A 17,257-nucleotide genomic window follows, 5' to 3' on the forward strand; every position below is an offset into this window, starting at 1 on the left:
GGCTGTTTGCAAAAGCATTTGTTTTGAAAAATTCTAGACAGAACATTATATGGAAGTGTAGGATTTAGTTTCATTTTATTTAAAGACTTGTGACAGTAAAAACAGAAACCAGGCAAATTCATATGGTGGACTACTTTTTCATTGAGTACTCGCACTTGTATAAGGCAGACTTGGGACAAACCAGAATTTCCCAATAATTGATAAAACCCATTAATTTTAAAGCAGACAAGATTTCTCTAGGTAAAGGAAAAAACACTTGAATATTTTTTCTATAAAGTGACCCAAATGAAAGCATTTCAAAGTCAAAACCAAACATAAATACCTATTAATCTCTGTGGGTCCTGTATCTTGCTCTGAAACATTAGTACTTAGAGAATTCAGTCCTCCAATGCTGTCCATTCAAGCCTCTAGTAGAACTTATTTCATAACTGCGTAAGTCAAAATGTTCGTATCTGGCTCCCTAGTTTTTTACTCAGTACAAACACACAAACACTGTATTTCAGCATATACAATAATCTAACACAGACAGTAAATGGGCTTATGTTCAACATAATCAACATTTCCATTTCTTTCACAGACCATGAACACACGGTATTTCACAAAAGATTAAAAAAAACATCATCACTTAAAACCTACCATTGAATTTCATTGGGAAAAAAAGGCAGATGCGCTTTCTAACTTTTTTAAGATTAGCATTATTCTTGCTGACTCTTAAAAAGCAGTAGGGTCATTAAACTCAAATACAGCTTAGCTCAGTCAAACTGGAGGCAGTTCACTTATGAGAAAGGTCAGACCCCTGAAACTAAAAGGAAGTAAATAAGTGAAAAATTAGTGAAGTAAACAAGTTTGATTTGCTCCTTTGGACAGCATGGAAGAATGACAAAAATACACAACTTACACTCTAACCCTGGAAACATTGTTTACAAAAATGGTGTCACAAGTCAAGCTTCTATGAACCACTAGTAGAATGTCTGTAATTTAACTTTAGATATGCAGGTAATGGATCCCATTTGTTTAGGGGAACTAATTAACTGGAAACTAACTAGTTTCACAAATGAAAGTGGAGAAGGGAAAACACTTACAGCAGTTGGATCCTTCAAATGGAGCTGAGTTGCTGTCACTTGCTTGAAACCACCAGGATAACTAGAAAAATGAAACAAACACACAAGCTTAATTCTACATGCTCAAGCATGATGTTAATAAAAGTATCACTGCATCTTGAACAATGGTGTGATGGTATTACAGGCCCTCAAAAAGGAAGTTGTTCCTATGAGCTCAAAAGCTGTATTTTATTTATCTTGTCAACTATCTAATTTCAACACCATTTGTGCTTTCTTGTTTATTCACTTGAATATGATAAACCTTGTGCTTCACAAGCAGATGGATATGCTTTTAAAACTGCTTATTAAATACACCATAACAGCTATGGAATACAAGAGAAATAAGATATGCAGAACTCTGAAATATTTCCAGATGATCAAGACTCACAACCAGTTTGTGGCTGACATAAGAGACATTCATTTTGAACTATGTTTATTATTTTCTTGCTACTCTAAATAAATCTTAGCAAGACTTGGCATATCTACAGTAATAAAATTTTAATTTTACTGCAATGGATCCATCTTTCCAAAGCCTATATGACAAGTTGAAGCTGCACTAATTCAGACCTCTGCGTAAGTTTTAAATGAATGATAGCATGGAGTAAGAAATTACATGGAAGTCAGGTAATGCTGTGTTTAATTTTGATTGAATTACATTATTAGGAATCAGCCTAAGTGAAATGAAAATAGTCCCAGCATCATGAAGACAGGTCCACTGAGCTGCATGGACTTAAGTATTAGTTTTAAGTGTACAGTTGGTCTTTTTACTTATTCAAAACCAACTTAAGTACTTAAGTGAGTGATTTAACATATATGTTAAGTTTTTAGAGAAAATTTTAGGTCATAGGGGAGATGGAGTCAAAAAAAGCACACAATAATTGCCATCACCTTTGAACAAGAATTTCTCAGCAATTCAGCAATTTCAGGATTGCACCATTAGCACTGCAAAACTAACTTTCTCAGTGTAATTTATTAATCTCTCAATTGGATACATTGTGACACTCAGAGATTATTATGAATTAATATCACTGCTTAAAATAGGAGCACTGAAATGATCATCAACTCCACTGTAAACAAGTTATGTCTACAGAATAATGTATTTTACACTACTGTGTATAACAATGTACTGTACATCACTACAGCTTGAGAGCAGTTAATTTTTAAATTGTTTTTCCAACTTTTTTTTCATCCTCTGATTCAATATTTACTCTTAGGTAAATAGGTCCTGGTAGGATAAAATAATTAAAGTTGGTGACTCCACACATATATATATCTATCTATATCTATATATCTATATATCTATATATATCTATATATCTATATATCTATCTATATATCTATATATATATATATATATATATATCTTAAATGTGCCAGTAGAAGTATCTTCTATTACACAGTAAACAGAATAGTTCAGATCATTGGGTCCAGAGATTAACACAAGACACAACCTCATTCACCAAATCTATTAACTTATTCAATTGCTGTGACTACTTTTGAGTCAATTATTTCCCTAGCAACATACACTGGGTATATTAAAAAAAACACAACAGGAAAGAAAAGAAAAAGAAAGGAGGAAAAAGGTTTACACCATTTTAAACACCATAACACATGCAAACAAACAAAAAACCCCCCCTAAAAGTTAAAGTAGGAATTCCCTTTTAAAGCAATATGCTAAAAAATACTTCAATTATTAAGAAAATATGACATAAAATTTACCATAAGATCATTGCCACAAGCTTTATTTACTACAAAGCTTACCCAGTATGTGAAGAATATACTTTCTGTTCCCATTTGTTGCCAGAGAACGCAATATGTCTTGTATTTATTATGACAACATGATCTCCACAGTCATCTGCAAGGTAGAAGTAAGTGGAAGACATTAAAGAAAACCACAGAGGGAATCAATCAAAGTAACAACTATTATGTGTGCAATACATACACAGCAGCATATAAATATACCTTCCATAACACTGAAATTTAAAGATCTGAGTTTTTCGAGTCACACCATCCAAATCAGCCTTTAAATACCAACCTTAATTACTATTTTTAGTGCTACCAGGATAAGAAGGCAGGTAAGCAGGTAAAATACCATCAGACCAGATGCCTAAACCATTGCAAATATTCAGCTAAGATTTGGAAATCAGGCTTACAGGCAAATTTCTATTCTATTCAACACATTATGCTGCATATGCACCTGTATTAAAAAAACAACAAAAAACTAACAAAACAAGGGGGAAAAAAGGTTAGTTCCAGATGATCCTAAATATTTCTTTACTTTCTCATAAAAACAGTATCTGTGTTTACTGAATGTCTGAACATTTTGGGTAAGTAAAATAATTCTATTAAGTAGTTACATTCTCAGGCTAAATATATAAAACAAACAAAAATATTGCATCGAGGAAGTGGCAGAGGGAAAAAGCCCTAAAAACACCACCCCCTACAGCTCTGTTGGGAAAAACCCCACAATTTCATCTATCCAACAGAAGCAAATGTTACAGCATATACACATTTAGAGTTATACCAGCAACTTTAACATCAAAAGTTCTTTAGCTGCAAGGTTTATAATCTATTACCAACACCCTGCCAGAAACAGTTGATTTAATAAGGCTTCTGTAGTAATAAAGTGCTAACAGAACCTCTAGTATCTCAAAAATATCACATAAATAGGAGAAAAGATTTAGTTTTTAACTTTAGAAGTAATGATCCTGATCAGCTGTATAAGCTGTAATCAGCCATTCAACCAAAGTGAAAATGGATTTCTCCAAAGTTCAGCTTCATTGGCATCACCATATCAGAACACAAGTATTTGAAGAGGCTCATTTGACTAAAACATTTTTGAGTAGGTAACAAAGCAAGGCTTAAATTGACCATGCATTTTTGTAGGAGCATGTAACTAATCAAAGCAAGTTTCACACCTTAAGGTTTTTATTAATTTTTAATCTTGTAGTCTTTTAATGCTCCACTTTCAATTACACCTGAAGTGCAAATGCAATTTACACATCTTTGTTGCTGCAGCCTTTCACGGCTGACAGTTCAGTTCTAAAAACACTGTATGACTTCATAAATATCAGGGAACTGCCACTAGACTTTGTGACCTTTGAGTCTTTTGGTTGGAAAGATGACACAATAAGTTCATCTTAAGGAAATTTCTGCCAACACTTTTCCACTTGCATGAACACTGGATTAACAAATATCAAATTAAAAACAAAATAATAAAAAAATCTTCCTGATGTTACTCTGTCCAGGGAGCTGTTATCTCACAGACACTAAAATATTTGTTAGTTCAAACAAAGACGCAAAAGCAACATCAAGCGCATAAAGCACAAATTCCTGCATACTTTGCTCTCCTAAATACCTCAGTAGCAGTAACCAACCAATTGGTGTCAACATGTGTAAAGCAACTAGTACTGATTTACAGAAAATTTTAAACAAAATGAAGTTATCCTTGAAATACTCCCCAAGACATTTTAACTTCACAGACAAAAAAGTATCAAAGTTCTTTTGCACAGGGTAACCAAAGCATTTTCCTCTCAGCATCAGCTTTATTTCTCAAGACAGCCTTTAAGTCTCCAGTGACATCTTGTGGATACAACAAAATTTGCAACAGCAGAACTGTGACATTTAAAGGTCTTGACAACACTACAAATCCTACCTCCTACTGTGAAATAGATCGAGTATAACTTTACCACATACCTTTCAACATGTATGACCCAACTTCAAGGCTTCCCTTATGCTACAGTAATGTCTCTGGAAAAATTTGCATTGGTACTACAGGAAACACTGTACCAGTGGTGTGAAAGATCAACTTTTTATTATTTATAAAATGCTTATCCCTGTGAGACAGGCACTACAGCATTACAGGTAACGAACAGCATTACAGATGCATCTTTATAGCTGAATCTCTAATTTGCAGAAAAACAAAATTATGGTTTTGTTTAAACAAGACACCTTTCAACAATGATTGCTGCCCATTTAAAGACAGGTCCCAGTCTGCTCCTCACAGAATGTGTGAGGCAGGAAGGCCTTTGAAGGTCATGTCATCTAAACCCAGTGCTCAAAGCAGGACCAGCTTCTCAAAATCTCCACAGATGGAGACTTCACCACCTCCTGGGCAATGGCATCCCATTATTCTCACAGTAAAAAATATCTGATGTTCAGAGTATCCTGTGTTTCAGTTTGTGCCCACTGCCTCATGAAAACAGGACTGCTTGGCACCTTATTCAGAATGAAGCATTCCAAGACTGTGGTCCTGGGCACCTATTGAAAGAAGTACTCAGATGTTTCTTCATGTGCACTGTGAACTAAACCTTTACATTTAAGATCAACAAAACAATGAAAGAAGATCCCACTGTAATTCCGTTACTCAACATGAATTACAAATATGTATTGATAAAGAAATGTATTACCTTCATATGTACTGGTAAAGAAACAACATTAGGTTGTGGATGGATATGATGGAAAAAGATGAGAAAGAAAACCAATTAATTTGTAGTTTATAAAACAATTGAGAAACATAATCTTTTGCATCAGGCTTGATGTTAAAACTGAAATTGGAAGTAACATGCATGTTGAAGAAAAGCAAATGTGCTTTCATCCACTGCAATACTCACTTAGTGCATGATAAATAGGTTTATGTCTGCCTTCGAGTCTGATAACAGTGGCAGCTGCTATTTTTCCCGGGGGCTGCATCTTCGCATCGAGGAGGTACCAGGCTCTACCAAAAGTAGCCCATTGCTGAAAAGGAAGAGGGTCAGTACTTATCATAGGGAAAGCTCACACAACCGTAATCTATCTTCCTCAATTAAATCAACACTTCTTTTACATTCAAAAAATACTAGAAGGAATACTGACATGCAGCACCACCCCCTTCAAATAACCTTTAAATGGACGGAGCACTGCGATGCACCCACTGCCCTGCGATGTACATGGGTAATACCACCAACGGGTTACCGGCCCTGAGGGCTTTCTTTCAAAAACGCAGATCTTCTGCTGCAAGCTTCCATTATGGCTACATGAGCCGTAACATCGCTGCAGGACGCTGAACGCCCAAGGTCTCCTTCCCTCGCGGGGAAGGGCACAGCTCCCCCACACGCAGCTTTCGGACCGCGCACAGCCCGAGCCGCGGGTCCCTGTCCCCAGCCGTGTCGCACACAGCGGCTCCTGCAAGCGGCACCCTCAGGTGACACCGGGAGCAGCCCCGGGGAGCTCCAAGGGGGGCCTGCGGATCCTCGGTGCCCGCCCGCTCCCTCACGGCCCCGGGGCCCCGTCCCGGCGGCAGCGAAGGCCCCGCACGGCCCGCGGGGAGGCCGCGCTCACCTGGGCCGCCCGGCTGTAACTCGCCATGCCGCGCGGGGCGCGCAGGGAGAGCCGGCCGGGGCCGCGGGAAGCGGAAGCGCTGCCCTGCGGAGGGCGGTGCCGGGCGGCAGCGCGGGACCTTCGGAGCGGCGCCCGCCGCGGCCCGGCCGGCCATGGATCGCTACGTGCTGCTCCTGAGCTGGGCCGAGCGTAGGGCCCAGGGCGGGCCCGCGGCAGCGACCGCCGCAGGTACCGCCGGAGACGGCGCTGGGGCCGCGGGCGCTGAGCTGGGCCGGGGCGGGCGCTGCTCTGGTGTCTGCGGGGCTCTCCTGGCTCCTGCCCCGCTAAACACCCCTTCGCTTTCGGGCCGAAAGTCTTTGGTGCCTTTAACCTGCAGAAACTTCAGGGGGGTCCTTCTTTATTGCGATGGTGCCGTGTAACTCCGTAATGCATTCCTGAGGGTGACTTAAAGGAGAATTTAGGAAAATTTTTCTTTTTAAACTGCATATCTGCAGGTGATAGTTCTGTTAAAAACCCCAATCAACACCTTTCCCCCTTCTTCCCTAAATTAACTTTCTAATATCACACTGAACTTTGTACTGTAATTGCAAGAAGGTAAGATTTGACTTCCATAATTCAGTAGTTTTAAGATTTTTTTTTCTTTTTTCAGCTGGGATTGCTGCAGACATGTATCAGTTCCTGAAAGAAAGTTGTAATGCGTCCATAAATGCAGATGTGAGCACATTCCCAGGTAAATATGGCAATGCACAGTGAAGAGAGGCAAATGCTATTGAGGAATTGGCCTATGAATGTTCTGTTAAGGGAAACAAGTCAGAAATTCAGGTAAACCCAATTGCTGTGGTGTGGGCCTGTTCCTGCTGCTCCTGTTTCTGTGGAGGACCTGACATCATTTTGGCAGCTAAGGTGTTAGGAGATTATTAGATTGATTGGTTGTGAGAAATGAAGGGGAAGGGTTTTGAAGAGTTGACAAATTTCAGTCCAGTTGAGCAAGGAAGAGTAGGAAAGGGCTTGATTCTCAAGTCAGTGGGAAGCATGATATTTTAATTACTCCAGTAATGTCGTCTGATATTTTCAGTAGAAACGATACTTGTCTGTTTGGTAACAGTTCAGAACCTTTATCCATAAATATTAAATCAGTTTTTCACCTTAGAATAGATATTTTAAGGTCTGCTTTAGTACTTTTAGGGGCTGTATGTTTGTGTTTTGTTGTTTTGGGGTTTTTTAATCAAAAAAATACTTTCTTAGTTCTTTACTTGGTTTGGATATCTGCTGTTATAAGCTCACCTTGTCACAGATGTCATGTAATTGTGATTTATGTGGGAAAACCACTGTAAGCTCTTAAAATTCATGGAGATGGGGAATGTTAAGCTGTTTTCAAGTTCTGTGCTTTTTATTGCATAGAAATGTTGATGGAGCATCTAATTTTGTGATCTCCAAATCATATTTATGAAAGGTGTTACTTAGTTCAGGTCTGATACAGATGGTCCAAAGAGAAAGCAATATTACCCAGAACAGAAAAGAGGTCAAATGTTTTCTTACTTACTAAGAAAGTGCCAAAGGAAAGTAGAACTCAAGTAATTGTTGCACATTAAATGACTTACAGAATCTTGTAACAGAGGTGTTCATTACAATGGGAAGAATATTGTAGTGAATTGATTAATTTAAATAATTGTTTTATCTCTTTGGAGCTTGCTCAGTGGCTGGAATTCCAGGTGCAAAGAAATGGTATTTTGCAAGTCACGTCATTTGTGGTTATTATCAGGTAAGACAAATTCTTTTAGAGTACAAGTTCCTCAACTATCTGCCTGACTGTAGAATAAGCTTAAACTGTGATGTTCAAAACTCTTTTTGCTTATTTAAGTCTTTTTGTTTGATTAGTTCTGTAGTTCTGACTGGGAGGAAGTAAATGTTGACACACAGAAAAATGAAGACTCTTACCAAGCAAGCATTGATGAGAACCTGGGAACCACACAAAGTTTTGAGGAAGATAACAGTAACAGTCAGGAATCACTGTCTCTGACTGAGTATGTGTATTATTATTTTTATTTAAAGAACAGTGATCTGACATCTATCAGCAATGACCCAAGGGGATCAAGAAAGTTTAACAAATGAGAGTTATTACCAAAGCAAGACTTAACTATGAACAATCCCCTACTAGCACTGAAAATGCTTTTATTTTGTTTAGCATAGCTTTAATTTTTTACAGATTTTATAGGATAACTGAATAGTTTCCTAACAGCCAACGTTATATATACAAAAATTTCTTGCTAATTCCTTTTGAATCCTAATTCAAGTTTTACTTCAGATTATTTTGATGTCATTAGTCCTACTTCTGTCTTAGTAAAAGAGGAGATGATTGCTCATAGCCTAGGTATGTTTGTGCAGAGTTTTAAAGATGTAAGATACATCAGGTACCATTCATTAGTTTTAACATTTTGTTTCCAAAAGACTTTGTTTATATTTTGGTTCCAAACATGTTGTTCTTCATTTTTAGTATCTATGATGAAGCTGCTGAAAGTCTGCATCAATTAGCTGATAAATTGCCTGCCCCAGGTAATCTGTCTTTAAAAACCAATTTCATTAGAGTTTATCTTGTTTGGTAAAAGGATAGTGAATGGAAAAGTTCAGAGAACCTTAGTTTGGTAGCTTGAAGGTAGTTTAGGAACTTGAGCATAGTTGGCATTGCAGATCAGCTTGAGGACTAGTTTGCTGCTTGTTTCTTTGGCAGGCTATCGTTCAGTAGAGTTTAAAATAGCGATATAATAAATTTATCCATCTCAAATGACACCAAAATAATCGTATACAGTAAGCAATACAAAACTTAACACAGGAAATTTCTTATTTAAAAAAGGAAGATGTTGATAGCAGACTTACATCTGATTTAACAGCTTGTGAGCCAAGAAGATGAGGAGGAAAATACATCACAGCTGTTGGATTGGGATTTTCTAAACTGGAGATACATATCACCTTGCATATATAATATTGTAGAAGTTGATTTGGGACAACAGAGGAACTCAAGGAGAATGAAAAATAGTAGTTTAGAGTGTTAAAAGTAGGAAAAGGACATAGCTTAGTTGTATGGGAGGGAAATCTCATCTGTCAGTGCTGAGTGAGAGAGGAGAAAGGGACAGAACCTTTCACTGTCACTGAAGGAATGGTGAAATACTTTGTGTTCATCTAAGAGGAGCAGCAAATGATGAGCTAAAATGTGTGAAAAGTGTTTTAAATCCTGAAGTTACTTGATATTTTTGCTGGTTTTAGTGCAATCAGTGATAACCAATACTATTCTATGTTTAAATGACTGAAAGATTTACTGAATCATGATATTTGAGTCATACACAACTATTTTATAGGCAGAGCAATGGTTGATGTAATCCTGCAGGCTGTTGAATGTGATGGACCCAAGTTGAAGGACTGCTTACCTGCTATTGGTGCCCTGAAACACCTGAGAGAGTGGCACTCTGCACAGATCACTATTGCTGCAAGTGATGCTAAAGGGTATGGCATTTATTTCAGAGCTTTGTGTTAGCATAGATCAGTGGGTTGAAATAAAAACAGCTTGTTGGGTACTTCACATGTATACTTTGAAAATATTGAAATTAGTTGTCTGTTGTTGTATGAGGGGAGGAATTACTCATCCTGATTCATTGTAAATGCATGTCCTAACCACAGAAGCAGGCAAAAAAGCCAGTCCTCTGCACTTCTTGTTTTCTGTGGGAACAAAGAGTAAAATATTTTCTCTTTCCATGGGTTCAGTGTGCATACAGTGTTTTCATGTTGTATTATGCTATGGGATAACTTGTATATTGATTGTAGTTTTCCAGATTTTTTAAAGTAAATCCATACTACTGCTGGTTTTAATTTAAAGTTTATATCTCCTTTGGTATTACATTTCAGGGAGGAAAAGTAGTGTGCCTCATTTGTCCCTTTTGAAAAAGGAGTGTAAACACTCTATTACTTCCTGTATGTTTTTCAAGATTTTGTTAGTATGAAGAGTTACTGAGACTATTAATTCAAGTTGAAGTCAATTCCAGTAATTTACTTACTGTCCTCCTCTAATTGACATGTAAAGGCCATGATGTATCTCACCATATAAACCACAGTGATTTGGGGTTTTTATCCTATTAAGTGAATGATTGTGTGGATACTGAACAACTTGGCAAGGTCTCCACTTTCCTTCCCCTCCATGTCCAAAAGATTGAAATTTGCTTCATAGAACAAATGGTTAAACTTAATCCTAAATTAATAAAACTGTTTTAAAAGGTGAATGTTCAGCCCTTGGATAGAATAAGCAATATACCTACTATACAGTATTTCCTGAACATGTGTGGAGGACAAGAAAGTTACTCAGTGACTTTCATGAATACTTGATCTCAGTGTTCATTGATATCCTGTGGAACCAGCTTCTGACTGAATAAATCTTCCTGCTGCCTTTTATGTAAAGTGATATTATTTGGGTATAGATGATCTCTGATGAAAGTTATTTCACTTATTCTTCCTGTTCTGTTGATGGTGCTGATTTCCCTTGGAAGACAGACTGCCAGCAGAACCCATAGCTACTGGCTGTTCTCTCTTGTTGAATTTGGATAATGCTTGTGCTGCAATCATATCTCCATTTAGAGGGTTAATTACAAACCATCTGGACAGACCAGTGATAGCCCCACTGATGGCTGCCCGGCTTTGCTGCAGCTTCTAGCACCCAACATTACCATCCTGTGCTTGCATCTTGCTGTTGCCAGCCTTATTTGATGTGAAAGTTCTTTCCTGTCACTTTCATGGAGCATATGAACAACTTCCTTTACAGGCCCTGAATGAGCAATTCTGTAATATTTTTTACTTTGTGGAATGTACAGCTTTTATAAAACTTTATTGTCTGTCTTGACATACACAAGATTGTTTCGTGCTAAGAGGTCATAGGTGAATTCAGCCAAACTGCACTGCATGTTTATTGTAATGTTAAATTCAGTAAGATTAATTCTTTGATATTTTTACAGTAGCTGGCAAAAGATTGCAGACTATCTGTCAGCAGACTTCGTATCTTCAGATGATATAATGAGTATTATTGATTTAAATGAACTCTGGAGAGGAAAGATTCAGATATGGGAAAGAAAGGTAAAATAACTTGTATTTTATTATTGTGCTGGTTATTTTTTAAAGCATCTGTATACCTCATTTAAAGCATTTATTATGCTGTGCATTTTATGCTTTAAGCCAAATTTGGGTTCAACTATGTAATTCAAAGGTAATGTGCAATTTGTCTGGGTGGGTGGCAGGATGAAATGATAAATCAGACCAATGCATCAATATCTGAACTTCAGAAATTCAGATGCTTCCCTCTGATTTTTTTTTTAAACATACTGTTGAAAATTAGAGTGTTTTTTATCTATCACAAATCATTGTCATGTAACCGTAAGTCATTGTTGCAAGCATATGTTCTAATGTTTCTGCAAAACCTGAGACCTTTGTGATGTTGTTTACATTTTCAGTATTATGATTTTGGATTTAATATTTGGTTATCTAAGTATAATCTTTTTCTAGTTTTACAGATCTGATGAAAAATAATATTAATTGTTAAAAATAACATATCTAACTGGCTGAAAAGAAATCATTTTTATCTCTTTTCGACACATTTATCATCGTCTTTTTTTTTTCCCAGTTTGGATCTGGAGTAGATTTTCCAGAATTTTGTATAAAGAGCACTTCAGCCAAGACATTCAGGACTGCAAATTTAAGTTCTTGCTTTGCTGCTAAAAAAGAGTGCCAACTGAGGAATACTGATACTTTGCCAGAAGCAAGTATTATTCTTGATTTTTCTTTGAGTTTTAGAATTCATCTGTTTTACTTTCTGGAGAAATTAGTAATTGGGGAAACCTTAGTCAGAACTGAAAGTTAAGTAGAGAAATAATTATTGGATAAAATTGAGGAATACTTCTTTTATACACCTGTGCTGTCAAAACAGGTCCTTAAAACTTCATCTGTTTGTTCTTACGAATACAATACCAGATTTTTTTCAAGCAGAAATTGAGACTTTGTTCAGTTTAATACTCAAAATAGTTAAATTATCAGTTCTGTATTTATCTAATCCTTCCCACTTAATTTTAAAAGTTTGGGTTTCTTTCTTTTTACACTCTTGGTGTTTCATGTTATCTACTGGAAGTAGATAATTGGTGGGAACTGCAGAATCATATGTGTTGATGAAAACAAAAATGAGCATTATGAAAATTGGTTTGGAGTTTGTTATTTTCATTGTTAAAACATGTGCATTTTGTATTGCATTTGTCTCTTCCTGGTAGATCATATTTTATTTTGGGTAAGAGAACTCATTTGAGGCACATTGTTGATGTTCTATAAAGTCAGATTTATTTAAAAAAATTAAATACCTTCCTTTTTTATATAATTTAATATGATGTTGTGAAATGTTTTTGTATTCCTTTATACCTCTTTCAGATGTTATCTGCAAGGCTAATACCTCCAGCAAAACACTTGAGGAACTTCTGGTGATACAACTTTATATGAAGTGTTCTATATATAGGTTTTTATTTGATCTCTTTTCAGGTTTTTCATTACTATGGTCCTGCGCTGGAATTTTTACAGATGGTGATGCTCTCTGATCTACCTTCCATTTTTATATCAGATCTGGAGTTTGAGCTGTATCCTTTTTTTAAGGATCTGAACTACTACTGATAATTGTCTATAGCAGAAAGAAAAAGATCAGCATCTACCCATGCAAGCAACAGACAGATGAGGATAGGCAAGGGCTCATTCCATTCTAGCCTGCTGTGATTCTTCACAACTGGATTTTTTTAATTTTGAAATTTAAGTTGCATTAGCAGTAACCATGCGTTGTTGATACTATTGCACATATAATTTGTCTGTTGATGTGCATGTTCTTTGTGGTAAAAGAATAGAGAAATGTTTATTCTGTGCAAGTTTAAAAAAAGCCTCAAGCCTTTCTAATGAATGAATGCTTCACAATATAGGAACATTTGTTTGCAAACTGTGTTTTTATTGTGCAGCAGCAAAATCTGTGGCAAGGTTTAGCATAGGAGTTCTCTCTTGAGTGTGTGTGCTGCAGAGATCTCAAAATATATTACTATTGGTTTTTAAAAGTATGTACTTTTGGTTCTAGTCTTGGTGTACCAATAATACCTTAGGATGTATAAGCCTGCTATGATTTTGAATATATACATATCTGTTTCTGTCAGCCTATAATAGAGATGTCAGTGGAGTATTTTGTCATACAACATTTTCAAGTATATCACTTTACCTGTAAAGGTGAGATTTTTATGTTTTGTGATACTGTAGTATCAAAAATTAGATGCTTCCAGTGCTTCTTTTAAATATGATGATAATCTGACTTGTAAAATAGAAGTGCATAGTTCTTTGTGAAGATGAGGTTCCTTAAACTGTTCTGTTCAGGAGCCTGTCAAGAAAGAATAACAAGAAGACATCTACACTGCTTTTGGACCAGATATCTTTTCTCTCTGGGAAGGTAAAACCTTTTTATGTATGTATAGTAGAAAAATGAAGGGATCTATATTGCATGTAAGAGATATGTGAATAATATTTTTAAATCTGGTCTCTGTCTAAGCTTCTTCGATATTTAGATCTAAAGCAAACATGGATTTCAAAGGTCCATGCTATACCTACCCATTCTCTTCATCTCAGCTAAGTTTCAATCTCCTAAAACATTTTCTAATCCTATCCTGACAGATAATTTCTGTGCTTTTGTAATTGAGCTATTGATTTTTTTTAGCAAAAGGCAGGCACGTGTGCAGCCCACAAAATGTATCTAGCTACTGTGAAATGGTAGGCTTTTTTATTTTATATGTGCATATTCTAATTTTGGATAAAAAGAGTTCATGAAACATTTACAGTCCTACTTTTTTCCTCCTTCCTCTGCCTTGAAATGATACTGAGATTATTCATAGCCAGAGTATTAGTTTGAAGTTGTTTTTCCTGAACATTCTATCACCTTTACATACAAGGTAATACATCTTGTTTAGGAAAATGTTTTAGTGTTCATAAAATAAATCTATGCCATTCAAAACAAAACCTGCACTTTGAAAATGGTGATACACTTATTATGAATAACATGTTTTTTGTTTACTGTGGAGATAGTATCCCATTATCAGGCTGTATGTTTCTTTTTCAGTTTGTTATTTGGGTTTTTACTGACTCTTTTTCTTCCCTGCTACTCCATTCTCTATTAGCTTAGCCAGAAAAGGAAAAGGTCCTTTTTCTAATGCTGTACCAAAAGTATCTTTTAAAATGGTTTTAAATTGGTAAACATCCCAGGTAATTTTTATTTTATTTAAGAACACTGAACACTTGATCATACACCTTTTACAATCAAAGGGTTCACATTTCTTCTAGTGTTTTTAAAGAAGGTGCCCAAACAGTGAAAACACATTCTCAGGTTACTTTTTAGAGTCTGCACATGTTGAATTGAATATGTTTTGAAAATAACAGTTTCTCATAGGGATTTTTTTCAGTCTCCTACTGGAAATACTGCACATTTGTAGGCTTTTCTAATACCTGTAACAGCATTGCTTTATTGCTTGGGTATTCAAGTATGTCTGCAATTTTTGTGTTAGTGCTTATTGGTCTGAAGTCTATGTAGAAACACAGACATAGTCCAGTATCTGGTTAAGAGGCAGGGGTAATATGTAGGAAGGAAAATAAAAGAAGAATTTTTTTTCATAGGAATGCAGAGTCACCAATGCCACTATTATCCTCAAATTCTCTTTTCATTCTGGATACTGCTCTACAAAAACCTTTGTAGCCAGGCTATGGAGACACTTGCAATATATAATAAATACCTTGTTATGTATGAAATGGAAATTCAGCAGTTAATGATCCCTCAATTGGACCAAAAAGTAAACACAATTTTTACAACTTTTGTGTCAAATGCAGTTCCATTTTGATTGATGTGAATGACAGGTATGTTAAGTGGAGATGTTTTTCTTCAGTTCAACTAGATTTGAAATAATGTCAAAACAGTAGATCAAGAATGAAGTGTAAAACAGGTTTCACTAATATTGCGTGTTTTATATTTGCTCTCCTTATTTAGGTGGGAGCTTTATTTACATTGCCATGTAATGTAAGCAGTGTAGTGATCCCATCTCCTGCCCAGCTGAGCACCAAGAAATGGAAGGAATATATGGCTAAGAAACCCAAGGTCATCTCTGGTATGTGTATTTTGTTTGGTTGTGTGTGTGTGTGTGTGTGTGTGTGAATACATGGTGAGTTTTTTCTGTACATTTGGGATTCTCTTTCTAGCTTCAATGAAATTAAATCAGTGATTGTAATCTTCATTGACATAAGAAGATTTGGTGAATGCAAGTTCAGCTATGCAAACTTGTAGGAAGAAAAATGGTAACATCATGGCAAGCTTTGGGGAAAGAAGGCGTCTCCTTTAAACCATTTTTGTGTCCTGTCAGTTAAGATCCAATTTCCACACATCTTTGTAAGGTGATTGTAAAATCCGTGGTGGAGAGGTTTACTTCTGCAGATGGAATTCCAGTCTGCTTCACTGAGGTGCTTCCCTTCTTGTTTAAGCATTTCCAGAGGTTCTTCACTTGCATTTAATTTCAATCTCTTCCTGGGAAAATACGGACTATTAAGAAATGCTGAATGCCTCCATTCACCTGGGAGCCAGTGTGCTAAACCTGTGGTTGAGAATGTGCTCCCTGTAGGGCTGCAGTGATGGCAGCTGACTCACACCCTGTGCCAGTGCTTAGAAATCTGATTCAGAAAGTGGGAGAAGAGAATCAGTCCAGACCAAGGCTGGGGGAAGCTTCTCAATCAGCCAGTAAATGTGCCCTGCAAGTGGAGGCAGTGTACAAGCAGTGACTGAGCTTTGTAAGCACTCAAAAACATCAGGCTAAAAGGAACTTGGTGGTAACCCAGTGCTTAAAGTACTTACCTGGAAGTGAAGTGTTGGATTCTGCCTTCTTTCATAATCTTGTCTGTTGTTTTTGGTCTAATATGTGATTAATGTAGATTCCAAGGAACAGTGACTATTTCTATTGCCAACTTAAGACAATATTTTTAAACAAGTATGCAGATCAGGATGTCTTATGTTTGTGACTGATATTTTTTTTCAGGTTTAGGGACAGGAAAAATTTGAGAGGAATATGTAGAGTTGTATAACAGGACAGAAGCTTAATTATGGAATGGGTGCTGGCAGTGTTGCCTTTTACCCAACCTGGAAATGAAACTCGAGATAATTTTAGCAAGGAGATAATATAAAAGAGGATCTTTAATGAAGGTCTTCAGAGGCAGTTATGGAAAGATGTCCACAAAAGCCCACCCCCCGTAAGGATGAGTACATTTATAGGTTTTAGCAAATTAGCATAATTGATAAAAAGCACTTAGGAGGACAAGTGGTGATGTAATTCCCCCCAGATCAAGCCCCTTCTCTGGAGCCCCCCTTCAGCACTAGTTGTACTTTGTCCATGAGAATGTATCTCAAAGAGTTGTTCTGAACCTTGGTTCCCTGGAAGAGCCGAGATAGCCCCGGGCCTTGTACCTCCTGGGGCTTGGAGCTCTGGAATCTTTGTCTTTCTGGTTAGGGAAAGGCCATGGAAAAGTATTGGGAAAACTAACTACTAATACAATAGGTGACAGAGTTACAAATATATGTGTGAAGAATACAGAGAACATACAAAAGCAAAAAGGCAAAACCCAAATGGCATCTGTATTGTACAGATTTAAAGTTATCTCTGCATGTTGGGAAGTGGTAGAGTATGGAGGGTGTGGAGCTGGTCACAGCAGCAGCATTTGTATTTGTTGGAGAGATACTGCTGATGCAGTAAAATGAGCACAAGATCCCC

At 36.8% G+C, this 17,257-nt stretch overlaps 2 protein-coding genes across 3 annotated transcripts in view; one reads left to right on the forward strand and one right to left on the reverse strand.

Moving 5' to 3' along the window:
- The window catches only part of MRPL13 (mitochondrial ribosomal protein L13), a 32,020-nt gene extending 25,471 nt beyond the window's left edge, over positions 1-6,549 (reverse strand). The window contains exons 1-4 of the mRNA XM_030943858.1: positions 6,420-6,549; positions 5,714-5,837; positions 2,862-2,955; positions 1,083-1,143 (exon numbers count right to left, since the gene is read on the reverse strand). Of these exons, the coding sequence (XP_030799718.1) occupies positions 1,083-1,143; positions 2,862-2,955; positions 5,714-5,837; positions 6,420-6,446 (306 nt within the window). The 5' untranslated portion in view covers positions 6,447-6,549. The remainder of the gene's footprint in view (positions 1-1,082; positions 1,144-2,861; positions 2,956-5,713; positions 5,838-6,419) is intronic.
- MTBP (MDM2 binding protein) overlaps positions 6,476-17,257 on the forward strand; it is a 29,369-nt gene continuing 18,587 nt past the window's right edge. Inside the window, exons 1-11 of one of the 2 annotated variants that reach the window (XM_030943857.1) lie at positions 6,476-6,647; positions 7,069-7,149; positions 8,108-8,181; positions 8,298-8,443; positions 8,914-8,972; positions 9,773-9,917; positions 11,417-11,531; positions 12,076-12,210; positions 12,975-13,069; positions 13,839-13,911; positions 15,493-15,610. In XM_030943857.1, the coding sequence (XP_030799717.1) occupies positions 6,572-6,647; positions 7,069-7,149; positions 8,108-8,181; positions 8,298-8,443; positions 8,914-8,972; positions 9,773-9,917; positions 11,417-11,531; positions 12,076-12,210; positions 12,975-13,069; positions 13,839-13,911; positions 15,493-15,610 (1,117 nt within the window). In that variant the 5' untranslated portion in view covers positions 6,476-6,571. Of the gene's footprint in view, positions 6,648-7,068; positions 7,150-8,107; positions 8,182-8,297; positions 8,444-8,913; positions 8,973-9,772; positions 9,918-11,413; positions 11,532-12,075; positions 12,211-12,974; positions 13,070-13,838; positions 13,912-15,492; positions 15,611-17,257 lie in introns of both variants that reach the window. The other variant, XM_030943855.1, reaches the window with a different exon arrangement.

This window comes from Camarhynchus parvulus, chromosome 2 (assembly GCF_901933205.1).
Source record: "Camarhynchus parvulus chromosome 2, STF_HiC, whole genome shotgun sequence".
Taxonomy (NCBI): Eukaryota; Metazoa; Chordata; class Aves; order Passeriformes; family Thraupidae; genus Camarhynchus; species Camarhynchus parvulus.